Here is a 15,946-nt window from a genome sequence, read left to right on the forward strand (position 1 = left end):
AGTGTTGCACACTGCTCTGAGGGGCGAGTGAGACAGGAGAATGGCAGCATCAGCCCCAGTACTAGGAGCGTGGGTTAAGGGTTTGACCACATGCTGGGTCCCAAGGGTGGTATGCAGTAAGTGAGGCCAGCCAGTTGGCATGCCCCCAGTGAAGCAACAGCACCAACAGCGTGGTGGCCCATGGCAAGGGCAACGGACCATTCTTAAAAGCAATGAAGATGAAATCAGTTTCCCTTTTGCCCCCTCAAACTAAACTCAGAAAAGCTAAGGCAGACAAATCAAGAGGAATGATGGCCTCAGAGGAGTGAAAGAGGAGAGGAGGAGATGGTCTAAACTGGTGGGTAGTGTGGGGAGGAGAGGGTCAGAGGACAGCTTGGGAGTATGGCAGTTCATCTGGGCAGCCCAACCAGGAGGGGATAGATGGTTAATCCTACCCTTCCTTCCATGCTTCCTCTCTCTAGGAACTCTTACAGGCAAAACAGGATCTTCAGGATCTGCTCATCGCCAAAGAGGAGCAGGAGGACCTCTTGAGGAAGCGGGAGCGTGAACTGACTGCCCTGAAGGGAGCCCTGAAGGAAGAGGTGTCCAGCCACGACCTGGAGATGGACAAGCTGAAGGAGCAGTATGACGCCGAGCTGCAGGCCCTGAGGGAGAGTGTAGAAGAAGCAACCAAGGTGAGGCACTGAGCCAGGTCTGGTCAGACCCTAGGGCGTGTGGGCATGGGGCGTGAGAGTCTGGCTTGAGGAGAGGTGAAGGGGCAAGACCACCTCACCCACACCAGCTGCCAGTTGTCTTTCATCACAGAGAAGAACTCGGTTTCATGAGATCATGGAAAATAGAGGGTGTTCACAAATAATGGGCTCAGCAGTACTGCTGTTGACCACTTTGAGTCTGTAAATAACAACACAAATTGTTAAGGATGCGGGTAATGCTTTTGTTCGAGGTGAGATTCAGAGGCTCATGAGTGAGCCTCTTGTGGAATAGAGAGCTGAGAGCTGGGCCCCTCCATGTATGCCTAATGGTCCGGGCCCAAGAGCATTGTGTGGCTCTACTAATGGGGCAAGGTGGCAGACCGGACTCAGATTTCTGGAATCCTTCGCCTCTGCCCCTGCCTCTGCCTTAGCCTATTCCTTTTGACTCATGAAGCCTTCTGTTAAACAGTTCAGGATCTTTTCTCAGCAGAGTTCTGTGAAGGGTTAATAGGCTGAATTGCCCAAACCCTTGTAAGAACATTTTTCCTTTTTTAAGATTTTATTTATTTATTTGAGAGCGAGAGAGCGAGAGAGCGAGAAAGAGCACAAGATGGGGAAGAGGCAGAGGGAGAGGGAGAAGCAGACTCTTGTACTCAGCAGGGAGCCTGATGTGGGCTTTGATCCCAGGACCATGGGCTTTGATCCCAGGACTGTGGGATCATGACCTGAGCCGAAGGCAGACTCTTAACCAACTGAGCCACCCAGACGCCCTGATAATTTTTCTCTTAATTGAATTCTTGGCTGCTGCAAATAGATTGAAAATTATGTCGAGGTCTTTTGGCGCAGGCCTCATCTTGGCCTTTGTTTTTTTTTTTTTTTTTTTTTTTTTTCCATCTTTGCCTTTGAAGAAGAAAAAAGCAATGTTTTAAAGGGGAAAATGCTCTGAAATATCATGCCATCTTTAGGGAATGAGAGGAATTACAGAACATAAAGTTTTTAAGAGTCTCTGCAATGCACAGGTTAAAGATGATGAGGAAAGATCTCTTAATATTGTTGGTTTATTCTGTGATGATTACAGCGACAGCTCTGAGATAGGAGGCCCCCTCTCTCCTGTAAGCTCCATAGTGATTCACTGATTTTCAATTATGGCATGGTAATTGCAAATGACAAGAAGTGAAAGATGGTTTTGTTTGTTATAACAATAAAAAGCCTGGGAAATAGTCTGTTTGCAGTTGTTATAACTGAGACAGTTTTTAAAGCTCTTCTCATTGATTTGCCTTAGTGTTTTTTGTTGTTGTTGTTGTTTTTGTTTTTTTGAGATTTGATTTAGTTTGAGGGAGAAAATGGAAATTGATTTAATTTTTATTGCTTTGAGAGGACATGTCTGTTTTTTTCATCTTTCTGTGCAGTAGCCTGGTGTTCTTGCTCTTGGTTTTTCTGTGCTATTGTTTCATGAAGGACATACCAGTAGGCTACTGAGTAAGATGATTCTCCTTTGAACCTACCATGTATTCATCACCTTTAGACCTTGCATCAAAGCTCCAGTTAACATGGTTTAGTCATTGAAGGTTAGTTGCAGATGGTGTTTTGGGCATGTTTATATAGTGATTTGAATATAAGGAAAGTTAAACTTGTGCCACACTTGGGATGCAAGATATTTTGTTAGAAGCTTTTAGATCTGGTCACAGACACTGTAAGTGGGGAAGGGAAACATGGTAGGTGAGTGGAATCTAGATAATCTGTAAAGGCTTAGTCTGTTGCATTTTGACCTTTTCTAAGGTCGGTGTTATATGTTAATTTGCAGCATTTTCATTATGCCAATTCAAGAAAGATAGCTTCATTGTCTTATACCAGTCTGTGAAAGAAGTAACAGGTGAGTTCCCCAAGACGTAGATCACTGGCAGAGAACACGGGGTTTCTCAGCACCAGGAAACTAACACAAAAATGTGTTCACCTTAGCACCCCAAGGGGTACATGCCAGCAAGGTACTTTGCCCCAGCTCATATTCTATAGTACTGCCAGCATCTTTCCCTGAAGGGACAAATCTGATCATGACAGCCTCTGCTTAAAGGCTCTCTTGGCTCCCCATTGCTCCAGATGTAAATTCAAAATTGTTAGCATGGTAGGTAATAGATGTCCTTTCCCTGACTAACCCCGTCTCCAGAGAACTCCATATTCCTTTAGTCCTTTTACCTCTGCGCACATGTGAATCGACTTCCCTCCTTCTTTCTTTCCTTTTCTGCCTGACCACCCTCTTCTTATCCCTCAAGACTCTCCCCAGATGTCCTCTCCCCTGTGATGGTGACTAGATAACCCCACTTCCCTTGGTGGGGTTACTGGAACCCTTTCTTAGGGTTTCTCTTGTTCCCTGGTTATTCCTCTATTGTAGTTTGTATCATACCATATTGTAATTCACCATGTCTACCAACTTCATTAGACTCAGATTCTCAGGCACAGGGGCCATTTTTATCCTTTTTGTCCCCCTGGAGTGGGAGTGACAAGCTCAAATATCTCAGGGCCCAGACAAGGACATAAGTGAGTGGACTCTGGATGTGGTGTCAGGGTGACAGTAAGGCCCGGTGGAGACTGTGGCAAACTAGAAAGTGTGCCCTTTGCTGTAGGGTCAGTTGCTTCTCTGCTGCAGTTGAAAGTCATCAGTGAAGGAATCCTAGGCCCGTGTTGCAATCTCTTAATTTTTTTATTTTCTTTTACAAGAAGCCAGATCTCTGGATGTTGATGTGAGATCTTCTGACTTTTAAATTAGCAAGAGAAGAATGATATATACCAAACTCAACCCATCTGCAGGTTGACAGCGTGTGATCTTTGTCTCTTGAGTTTTAACACAGTGTCTGGCACATAGTTAAGTCTGTGTAATGTCTGAGGAGTGAAAGTAAGTGGAGGACAAATTCCCCCCTTGACTGGGTTTTCAGTCCCTGTTGTGTGGTTCCTGTTGGGTTTTCTTTGATGCTGTTGTGGGAGGTCTTTTAAGAAACTCTGCTATGACCCTGAATTTCTGTACCTTGCTTTTGTGTTTCCCTGCAGTTTCTTAAAGAGCATTGTGATTGTGCCCTAAACAATTTTAGCTTAGCTTTTGCTTCCGAAGGTGGTTGCTGAACAAATGTGACGGAATCCTATATAATGGAAAGAATTGTGTCAGTTTCATGGATAGATGCTGCCTTTTTGTTAAATGATTTATATATGCGTATTCTATAATAGAATTTTAAGATTATCCTGTTAACTACTTGGAGGAGAGTGAGTTACATGTAACTTTTTAAATTTGGTAGTGTCTCTCTTAGATGTGTGTGTGCATTAGCCTTCAGCCTTTTCCTGCCCCAGGAGAAGGACTCACCCACCACTTACCCCAAGGGACGAGAAACTGATGTTTCTTTGAGGAACTGTGTTGCATTAAAGACTTTATTTCATTGGTAAGTCTTAGGAAGCATCCCAACTCCCTGGCATCAGGTTTTCTAATTTTCGCCACTGCCCCTGTCTTATCATTGTCAAATAAGTATTTCCTCTGGCTTGAGATTGAGCAATAAAAGTTGTAAATTACTGGAACATTAGGTGAAAGCCGTCAAGTTTTGTTAAGAACATTTTACAGGTATTCCAGATAGATACTCTGTAAAAGTGGTTTTCGTAGATCCAAGCAGCTACTACACCTTTTTAAGAACAGGTTGACTGCTTCCCAGATGAGAATTCACGAGTGCCGTGGTTTGGGGGATATCCTCGTGCGGCAGAATGAAGCGTATCTTTCCCTCCCAGCCAGTGCGGCTTGCTCATTGGGTGAGCTACTTGAGTCCCTTCCCATAGAGAAGGGACTTTTTGTCTGTTAAAGAAGGGGATTCTATCAAACCTGACCCTAAAGGACTTGACACTGTATTTCATAACATAGTTTTTGGTGTTATGTCCTTTTATACTCTTTCTAGTTTTGAAAAGGAAATGTCCTCTCTATCCTTGGGTTTGTGGCAGTGGCCAGGATCCAATGAAGAAATGGACAGTGAGTGGGGATGTGAATGACTGCTGTCTAGGAGAAAAATGAAGCTGGTCCACAGCGTTAGCTTCTCCTTTTCATCCATACCCCTTCCCAATCTGCAGCTAATTGTGCAAAAGAGAAGGGCAGATGGGCTAGTGTTTTCAGATTTTCCAGAGAGTAGCCTCAGCTCAGATTTCCAGCTCCCCCAAGAAGTTCCCTGGTTGCTTCTTGGACCTTATTTTTTCAGGGACCTGTGAATGCTGGAAATTTTGTTCTAGGTTTTATCTTCCCTGTCATGCTCAGGACTGTCATCATTTTCCACTTGGCCTCCCTAGTATGCTTGGCATTTACTAGGTGGTCAGTGTTTGTGGATTACAGGAATAGGTAAAAAGGAGAGATGCCCTTTAAGTCCTGGCAGTCCTAAGACATTAGAGTATTTTGGGGTCTCATTTATGAATTAAAATTGTTTAGGGCAGCCTGGGTGGCTTAGCGGTTTAGCGCTACCTTCAGCCCGAGGCGTGATCCTGGAGTCCCATATCAGGCTCCCTGCGTGGAGCCTGCTTCTCCCTCTGCCTGTGTCTCTGCCTCTCTCTCTCTCTCTCTCTGTGTCTCTCATGAATAAATGAAATCTTTAAAAAAAAATTGTTTATTGTGAAAATGACCAAATCTTGTCTGAGATTATGGTACTGTGAGCAGTATGATAATGTTAATATTGACCCTTGAAGGACTAATTTGTCTTAAAAATACAGGTATTTTGAGGATGTTAAAGGAGCCACTTTTATTTTTGTATTGCGTAATATGACTTTTGGGCCATTGGGCCATTTTATGGCCCCAACATATGGCAGTTAAGTGACAAATATTTCTTACATGAGTGGATAAAGGGGAACTGCAGGGAGGGTAAAGTGTGTGGGAGACTCTTGCCATCGTTCCTTGCTTCTTCATTTTATTAGTAAACGTAGCATTTATAAATTTACTTACTGAACTGTTGCCAAGGGCAAGGTATTGTGAAGGTTATGAAGGTAAATCAGATAAATGTACTTTCCAGAAGATTGAAAAGGGGGAGAAGAGAAGTAACACTCAAGCTGACTACAGAGTAGGAAAGAGTAAATGCCTGGAGTGAAGTGGACATAGGAGTGCTATAGGAGGTGCTTGGGAGGGGCAATATATAGTAGAACATGAGTGGTATTTGAGCATGGAAGCCAAGAACATTTGAGGGACTGAGTCCAGCATATTCAGCACCTTGTAGGTGGGAAAATGAGACACGGGTCTAGGCTGGAGCCTTGAGGAATGATACAACTTAAGATGATTACAGGTGAAAAGAGACTTTTGAGAGGCAGTGTCCTAGATCTGACATGTGGACCATGTTTGGATCCCAATTCAAACAAACCAAGTGTAAAAAACGAAATATATTTGAATCATTGGGAACATTTAAACATTGTCTCTATGTTTAAGGATATTAAGAAAGAAAGTAAGCAAAAGTTTTAGGAGTGATAATAGTCTTTTATCTTTTAAAGAAACTTACAGAAGTATTTACAGGTAAAATGGTAGGCTATCTGGAATTTGCTTTAAAATTATCCACTTGGGGGAGAAAGCACATGGTGGTGTGGATGAAATAAGATTAGCCATGTGTTGATAAGGATTAAAGCTCCATGATGGATAAGAGACAATTATACTACGTTTTCTAATTTTGCTAATGCTTAAAATTTTTCAAAGTAACACTTTTTTTTAAAAGAATACAAAAAGACTTTAGAAAAGGCGAGGCAGAAATGGATGTGAGGACTTGTTGAATATCATAATGCCATGATACATGAGTATTTTTTTTAAGATTTTATTTATTTATTAATGAGAGAGACAGAGAGAGGCAGAGACATAGGCAGAAAGTGAAGCAGGGTCCTCACAGGGAGCTTTATGCAGGAGTCGATCCCGGGACTGGGATCATACCCTGGGCCAAAGGCAGATGCTCAACTGCTAAGTCACCCAGGCATCCCACATGAGTGGTTTTTAATTGGTGAGGGAGCACTTGGTGTTTGTTGTAGGGACCTAATAGGAACATGCTTTCCTAGCGGTGACCTGTAGGTAGGGGAGATTAGCAGGTAGAAGAATGATTAGAAGTAAGGAGTGAGGAGGATAGAGGTGTGGGTTTGAGGGATGGTGGCCAGGAGAGGTAGGACTGGCAGGAGAGACCCCACGGGGTGCCATGATTGAAGTGAGGGAGAAAGAAGAGACAGAGCTAAGCCCCAGGTGTTCCCTCTGGTATGGAGGCCTTGCTGGGAGCAGGAAAATTCCAGGGGAAGCAGTTGGCAAGAGGCAGGGCAGCCTGTTGGGTGGGGTGGCAAGCCACTCCACAAGGGTGGGGGTCACTCCTGGTGGGCTGTGATGGCTTAGGGTAGGAGGAAGAGAAGGAGGATGAAAGCTCAGAGACATGAAAACAAATACCCAAGTCCAGTAACAGGAAAGCAAGTGGAAGAGTGTTGCATTTGACTTAATTAATGATATATTTGAGAAATTTCTAGAAGCAACCTGTTTTTGCATTAAATATTTATATATAAGTCTCTGTGCTTTCATCTTGTTTCATTCTGTAGTGTAAATTCTAACATGATGTCCATGTTTTAAATTCTATAACACTTATATAAGTTTTATTCAAATTCAGTAATATTGCAACTTTTTTCACCTCCAGAGCTGTCCTCACATTATGGCTTCGTGTTGTTTCACTGAACAATTTGGTAATATCACTCCATCTTCTGAAAATAAAGATGTGTTTCAGTGTTCCTTTCCCTTGTCATTTCTAGATTTTCCTTCCCTCTTTCCTACCAATCTGTGAACTATTTTTTCTTTTTCTTTTTTTAAAGATTTAATTTATTTATTCAGGAGAGACCCAGAGAGAGAGAGAGAGAGAGAGAGAGAGAGGCAGAGACACAGGCAGAGGGAGAAGCAGACTCCACGCAGGGAGCTTGACACGGGACTGGATCCTGGGACTCCAGGATCATGCCCCAGGCCGAAGGCAGGCACCAAACCTCTGAGCCACCCAGGGATCCCCTGAAGTGTTTTTTTAAAAGGAAAAAGTCAGCAGAGGGTCAAATGGTAAAACCACTGCTAATCTCAGGATCAGTGGAATTGCCTCCCTTAAAGATAGGGCTAGTTCAGGGAAAAATCTCATTTCTGTTTTCTCCATGGGAGCTGGGGTAGTGAAGGAACCTGTAAAAAAAATTCTTATTTCCTCAACTTTCCAACTTCAAATAATTCACTTACTCTGCATGACCACTGTTGAGAATGAGAGAAGTGGCAGGGTTGCACGTGCCCAGGTAAAGGGAAGTATCTCATTTCCACTGACTCAAGTGTGCCAGGGGTAGCCTAGAACTTTCCATTGGCAAAAGTAAAATGAGGATGGTTCAAGGTTCAACAAAGTCTCCTTTCATTTTTCTTCTAATTTTTTTTCTTCCAGAAATAACTCTTATAATAATTGCATTGCTCTTTTACTTTCTATATTGATTAAAAAATAACTCAGTATGTCCTAGGATGTTTGTTTGGGACCCATCATCTAAGCCCTGGATGTGCCCCCTCCCTGTTGCAACTCAGATCCCAAGTGCATGGGTCCTGATAAGCCTCTTAGGGAGCTGTGGTGAACAGGATGTCTCTACACTTCACTCCTGGTGCTTTAACTGAGCTGCCAGATTCACTTGCTGTGGTTCATAGAAGACAGAGTAAGAGTCCCAGAGACAGCTGTTCTTTTTCCTCATATGTTTGAGTGTGTCTTACCAGTGTCAGTCATGAGGATTCAGAGATGGGCACACTTTAGTCTCTAGCTTTGGAGATTTTTTACAGTCTTGGAAGAAGAAAGACATGCAGATAAGATGATGATTGAAGCTTTGATGTTGTGGTTGAGGCACACGCAGGGAGACAGCATCACCCTGCTCTCCTACTACTGCTTTGGATGGCAAAATTCAGGAGAGAAGTAGCACATCCATTCTGTACCTTGACACCCTATGTGTCTTTTACATACCAAATACTTAAGAATTAGAAATGAAGAAGATAACTTCCTTTTCCCAGGACTTCTGCAAGAGTTTCTGGACGTTAGCACCCCTTGAACCTGCTTGTCTTTGTACTCAACTCCTTTAAGTAAACTTAGAGTTAACAATAAGAAATCCTGGACATTTAAATCCCCTAAATGCAAGACAAAGAAAGAACATTGACTTGGGGGAGGAGTTAAAATAGATTTCATTTATTTAAAGAGTCAATTAGATTCCAGTTACAGTTTTGATTTCCAGAGGGTAGGACCTCATAAGATAAAACAGGTACAAGGAGGACCTCTGTTTCCTGGTTACGCCCACAGCTTTAAAGGAACTCTCCTTTCAGGAATCATGAGTGCATTTGGCTGCTGCTGTTCTGTGGAGAACATCACAGTGCATGAGGAAGAACCGATGGAGATCCATTAGGAAAATTCCTCACACAGGGATAGGTAGGATGTTGGCCAGGTTTTAGTGATGATACCTTGAAGCTTCATGAGTATGGTTAAGGAGGAGGGCATTTTCCTGCAGCTCCAAGGGGAGGGGTGGTGGAAGCATGGCTTTCAGGACACCCAGAGCACTCAGATGACCCAGAAAATCACAGTGAATTCACATGCAGTGTGAAGAGAGAGTGTTGAAACTTAATGGGGTGGGGGAGGAGGCAAAAACTCTTGTCCTGGCCTTGGGAAGAGTGATGGAGCAGCATGATCTATAAATCATGCTGTCCCTGCCTTGTCTGATACAGGCTTTGGTTGGTTGGGAGGAGAATGGAGAGCCCTTGTCCATTTCCCAACTGTCCTGAGGAATGACGAGCGAATGAGGCTTAAATAATTCAGGAGATTTGATGTTAGCATCAATTCCTAACCTTGGGAATGGATTGTTGATACAGTTTTTGGAATCTCCATCAATAATGAATTCACTCATAGTCCTTAGTTAATTCAGCAAATATCTACTGTGCATTTCATTTATGTCAGGCACTGTGCTGGGCTGTGAGAATAAAACAGGCAAAAAGGGAGAGACAGATACTATTCAGTTAATCACATGTATAAATGTGTGATTCAGCTGTGATAAGTGCCTTGAAATGGAGGAGAGCGGGGAAGCTTCCTTGAGGAGAATGATGGTAGACATCTGAAGGATGAATAACTAGAATTCTTAAAAACCTTCCAGAATATTCCAGGAAGGTGGAAAGAGCATGTGCATTGGGCTTGGTGCCAGGAGGGAGCATGATCTGTGCAAGATGTTGAGTGAAGGCCTGTGAGGCTGGGTTGTGCAGGGCAATGGGAAGTCTGGTATTAGAGGAGGTGGAGAGGCAAGTCGGGACTAGCTCTTGCATTCCTGTGTGTCTGAGGATTTTGTTCTTTTTCACAGTGGAAATCATGAAAGATTTTTAAATGTGTATGTGTGTGTGTGAGAGAGAGAGAGAGAGGTAGAGGCAGAGACAGAGATAGAGACACATGAGCAGATTCTTTCTATGAGCAGATTGTTTCTTTTTTTTTTTTTTTTTAAAGCAATAGAAGTTTATTTTTTTTAAATTTTTTTATTTATTTATGGTAGTCATACAGAGAGAGAGAGAGAGAGAGGCAGAGACACAGGCAGAGGGAGAAGCAGGCTCCATGCACCGGGAGCCCGACGTGGGATTCGATCCCGGGTCTCCAGGATCGCGCCCTGGGCCAAAGGCAGGCGCCAAACCACTGCGCCACCCAGGGATCCCCGAGCAGATTGTTTCTATGAAGAAGTCTGCTCTGGTCTTTACAAGTAGGATGGAATGCCCTGGATGGTTTGTCCTTGCTGTTACTTAAGATGGAGGCACGAGTTCTCTGAGGTCTCTTTAGCAATCCAGTTGCGTATTTTTTTTTTTTTCCAGTTGCGTATTTAATGGGGTTCTTACCTGCCCCTCTCTCTGCTGAAGGGCAGAAAGAGAAGGGAGTAGGATATGGAGGGCTCCGTTTTTGGGGTGAGGTTTTGTTCTTTGCCAAGTGCTGGTTGCCTGGATTTGTAAACTGTGTCCATGAACAAGTGGCCGAGGGTGGATAGGGACTATAGATGAAGGGAAAAGTTTGCTACATTGATGGTATGGTTTGTAGGAGGAAAGTTCTTATTGTTTCTTATCTGCTAAGGTTGTTATAATGTCTCACTGCTGGAAATGCCTTCCTGCATTTAGAGAAGTAGTGAGAAAAGCTAGTGGTATGCTTGCCAGTCTCCCCAAATGGGTGAATATTTGAGATCTCTGAACCATCCATGGACACCGCCCAGAGTTCAGGTATGTGAGCAAGACAGGAGTGGTATAGCCACTCGCTGAGGGCCAGTAGCCAGTTGGATGTCAGGTGTGGATACAGTCAGCCCACAGAACTGGGCAGTGTACTGGGAGGGGCTATTCTAAAGAGCAGAACCAGGACACCTGGGTGGCTCAGCGGTTGAGTGTCTGTCTGCCTTTGGCTCAGGGTGTGATCCTGGAGTGTTGGGATCGAATCCCACATCAGGCTCCTTGCATGGAGCCTGCTTCTCCTCCCCTCTGCCTCTGTCTCTGTGTCTCTCATGAATAAATAAATAAAATCTTTAAAAAAAAAATGGCAGGACCATCACAGCCACTAGTATCGCAAATAGTTAAATTTTTAACATCTGAAAGGAAAAACACTTCAATTTTATTACCAGAAATCCTACTTAATCTGTGTTATACTTTCCCTGATCTCTATATTCTCTCTGACCCTCTAAACTCTGACTGATGAATATTTTTCTAAAGACTTGCCAAGATCATTAAGTAGATTTCTACTTGGTGGAAAAATCTGGCACAATTTTTGATCACATTAAGCAGAAAATGGAACATGTCATAAGCTTTAAGTCTATTAGATAAGGAAAGGAACAGTGTGGAAGCAAATATGTACAACGTCAAAACAAATTGGGATATAGGAGGCATTTGTGGTAGCCAGCCTCTGAGACGGTTCCCAGTGATCTATGCTTCCTGGTACCCTTGCTCTTTTGTAGTCCCTTCCCATGTTGAATGGGGCTGATCTGGGTCACCAGTAGGAATTGGTAGAGTATGACTTCCAAGGCTAGATCATAAAAGACACTGTAGCTTCTTCCTTGCTTCCTCTTGCTTCCTCTTGAACCACTTGCTCTGGGGGAAGCCAGCTGCCCACAGGCAGCCTGTGGAAAGTCCCTTGTGGTAAGGAACCGAGGCCTCCTGTTAACAGCCATGTGAGTGCGCCGTCTTGTATCTGGATCCTCACTGATCCAGCCCCACTCAAGCCTTCAGGTGACTGCAATCTTGACTAGCGTCTTGACTACAATTCATCAGAGAAAGTGAGCCAGAACTACCCAACTAAGTCACTTCTAGATTCCTTACCTTTAGAAGCTCTGTGAGATAATAAATGGTTAGTGTAAAAATAAATAAATAAATAAAAATAAATGGTTAGTGTTATTTTAGGCTATTGAGTTTGGGGACAATTTGGTATATAGTAATGGATACTCAATGCCACAGTTTGATAAGAGCCATCTCTTCTATGTTGCATTTCCTTTTTTTTTTTTTTTAAGATTGTATTTTTTTTTAAAGATTGTATTTATTTATTCATGAGAGACACAGAGAGGCAGAGAGAAGGCAGGCTCCATGCAGGGAGCCCGACGTGGGACTCGATCCTGGGTCTCCAGGATCAGGCCCTGGGCTGAAGGCGGCACTAAACCGCTGAGCCACCCGGGCTGCCATATGTTGCATTTCCTAATAGCCACTGACTCCAGCAGGACTACTGCATCCTGCCACAATGCTGGTCTAATTCTTGTTTTGCTGTTAGGTGATATGTCATTCTCCTTATCTTGAAGGATGGACCATCTTATCCTTTATATCTCTGATACTTTGCAGAGCGCTTGATAAGTTGTCTCTGTGTGAATGAATCAGAATGTTCAAAGGCAAAACAGAATAACAGCTTAAGGAGAAGTCAGGGTTCTAAATCTGGCTCTGCTATGGACTTCATAGAAGTTTCCTGGTCCTTGTTTTTATTTCCTTTCTTGTAAATGGATACCATTTGTGTTCATAAAAACAAGCCCAAAATGAATACACATGCATATATGCTTGTGCACAAATAGACCATCTCAGGAAGGATACAAAGTGATAAATGGTGGTTGCCTTTGGGGACAAGTAGGTGGATGGGGTAAGAGGAAAACTCTTTAAAAATAGTATATAGGAGTGTCTGGGTGGCTCAGTGGTTGAGCATCTGCCTTTGGCTCAGGTCGTGATCCTGGGGTCCTGGGATCGAGTCCTGTATCAGGCTCCTCACAGGGAGCCTGCTTCTCCCTCTGCCTGTGTTTCTTCATGAATAAATAAATAAAATCTTAGAAAAAAAGTGTATAAAACCTTTCATACCATTTGAATTTATCCTGTGTACAATGAAATGGGGTACCAATCTGTGCTTCCACTAGGTGGACCAAGAGGAACCCCGGAGTTTAGTGATGCATGTTTATTAATCTTTGTCATAGGGGTCTCTGTCTCTGCCTCGTCCTTCACTTTCCATCTACTGCTGGAGGCTGTGGCCTCTGTGTCCGTGGCCTCACTTCTGATGGCCCATCTCCTTTCCCAGGGCTGCTGCCCTAGTTAAGGCCTTGATGTCTTCAGCATAGATGCTTTGGGCAATGCTCTTCTGTTTTCCTTCCTGATGTGGCCCCTCCACACCTCTGCCTGCTGCTACAGGTGGGCTACCCTACAGCTGGGCCTTCCCTCCTAGCCTTCCGTTGCTTCCATCTGGATACAGAGTCCTATACAAGCTACCTCTCATCTGCCTTTTCAGCCCTGGTCCTCATTCTTTTCTGTGATGAACCCAGCCCCAGTCACACTAAAGAATCCCTCTTCCTGGGGCTCCTGGGTGGCTCAGTTGGTTAAGCATCTGCCTTTGGCTCAGTCATGATCCCAGAGTCCTGGGATCGAGCCCCACATGGGGCTCCCTGCTCAGTGGAGAGCCTGCTTCTCCCTCTCCCTCTGCCTGCTGCTCCCCCTACTCATGCTCATTCTCTCTCTGTGTTGAATGAATGAATGAATGAATGAATGAATGAATGAATAAATAAATAATCTTTTTAAAAAGTCCCTGTTCCCTCCACAAAATGTGTTTCTTCCTACCCCAACTACGGCCATGCTTGCTGTCTCTGGGCCTTTGCTTTGCCATCCCTTCCAGTTTGGCCAGCATGGTGTAGTAGACAGAGTAGAGATGTGGCCCTGGTCTCCACTGCTAACTAGCAGGGAGATCCTTTTTGGGGGTACTGTATTTTATCTTGTTTATTATTTTTTTGTATTTTATTTTGTAGAGTAATATTGCACATGATTTTTTTTTAAAGATTTTATTTATTTATTCATGAACGACACACACACAGAGAGAGAGAGAGAGAGAGACAGAGACACAGGTGGAGGGAGAAGCAGGCTCCATGGAGTGAGCCAGACGTGGGACTCGATCCTGGGACTCCAGGATCACACCCTGGGCTGAAGGGGGCGCAAACCGATGAGCCACCCGGGCTGCCCATATTGCATATGAGTTTTTTTTTTTTTTTTTAAGATTTAATTTCTGTGCACCAGTCACCAAAATACTCTCGGTTTTTCTCCCAGTCCTTGTAACTCCTTACCCCTTTGGGAGGTGATCTGCGTTCGTGGTTCTTAGCTTAGGTGTGGTTCTGCCCACTTGGCCTGGGGGATGTTTGACAGTGTCTGGAGACATTTTTGGTGGTCCCAACCAGGGCAATGCTACCGGCATTCAGTGGGTAGAGGCCAAGGATGCTGCTAATCATGCTACATTGCACGGGACACCCCTCCCCAACATGTATTACTGTTGAGAAACTGGAATCTGTGTGTACAAGTGTATGTGTGTGTGCGTGCACATGCATGTATATATTCTTTTCTTTTTACACAGATGACTGCTGTGTGACCTTACGCATAGGTGGTGAGCAATGACTGCATCCTTTGGCACACCACATCTGCATCTTTAATCCCCAGAATCCTCCTCTCTCTGTTGGGAAAAGTAATACTAACAGGCGTTGTTATTCTGGCCTCAGTCTGTCTTTTCCTGGTTTGCTTTCTGATGTCCTCCTCCTGGACTTTCCTGTGTCTTCCCGGCACCCCTCCCCCGCCCCCCCGGCATCTTTCCTCTCTCTCTGCTCATGGTAGCTGCCTGTCTTCAATGCCCTTCCCACCCTGAGCCCCCTGTCTCTGCCAGAAAGAACTTGGCCGTCCCATAGGGCTGAGCCCATATGTCCTCCTCATGTGGTGTAGTAGCTGCTGCCCTTTCTCTTTGAGATCCCCAGAGCCTCTGCCCCTCCTGGAGCATTTATTGTTTTGCTTTGCCGAAAGCTTTTTATTCACTCAGCTCGTGAAGCATCAGGTGTAGTGATGGCATCCAGCATCATTTAAAGGAGAAATACAAAAGGGATGACTTTGCTCCATGTAGGCGAGCCAGGAAAAGGGAATTCCCTAAGAGGGAATAAGGTGTGGATTAAGTCTTAGGAGCAGTGAGAGTTAGTGAGGTGACCTACGGGTGGGAAAGGGCATTTCAGACAGAGAGAACTTCATAAGCTGCAGCATGGGACATTTCGGGGTTGTTCTCTCCTGAGATTTTAGGGATAGTCCTTTCCCTTATTGTTGCATCCTCCATAGTCTTACCCTACGTAGTTAATAGATTTCTTTGTGTGTGTGTGTTCATGTACTTATTCAACAAAAATTTTTAAAAATATTTTTAATTTATTTATTCATAAGAGACACATAGGCAGAGGGAGAAGCAGGCTCCCCAAAGGAGCCTGATGTGGGACTTGATCCCCGGACTCCAGGATCACTCCCTGAGCCAAAGGCAGACGTTCAACCACCGAGCCACTCAGGTGCCCCTCAACAAATTATATATATATTTTTAAAGGTTTTATTTATTTATTCATGAGAGACATGGAGAGAGAGGCAGAGACACAGGCAGAGGGAGAAGCAGGCTCCACGCAGGGAGCCCGATGTGGGACTCGATCCCAGGATCCTGGGATCACGCTCTGAGCCAAAGGCAGACACACTCAACCGCTGAGCCACTCAGGCATCCAATCAACAATATATATTTTTTTTACTTATTTTTATTTATTTATTTATTTATTTATGATAGGCACACAGTGAGAGAGAGAGAGGCAGAGACACAGGCAGAGGGAGAAGCAGGCTCCATGCACCGGGAGCCCGACGTGGGACTCGATCCCTGGACTCCAGGATTGCGCCCTGGGCCAAAGGCAGGCGCTAAACCGCTGCGCCACCCAGGGTTCCCCAATCAACAGTATTTCTGAGT

General features: G+C 44.2%; 1 protein-coding gene across 6 annotated transcripts in view; it reads left to right on the top strand.

The window, feature by feature from the left end:
* CGNL1 (cingulin like 1) overlaps positions 1–15,946 on the top strand; it is a 186,820-nt gene that overhangs the window by 101,800 nt on the left and 69,074 nt on the right. For all 6 annotated transcript variants that reach the window (XM_025472669.3, XM_025472672.3, XM_025472673.3 and 3 more), the window contains one exon: positions 462–674. In XM_025472669.3, the coding sequence (XP_025328454.1) occupies positions 462–674 (213 nt within the window). The remainder of the gene's footprint in view (positions 1–461; positions 675–15,946) is intronic.

Source organism: Canis lupus, chromosome 30 (assembly GCF_003254725.2).
Source record: "Canis lupus dingo isolate Sandy chromosome 30, ASM325472v2, whole genome shotgun sequence".
NCBI classification, from domain to species: Eukaryota; Metazoa; Chordata; class Mammalia; order Carnivora; family Canidae; genus Canis; species Canis lupus.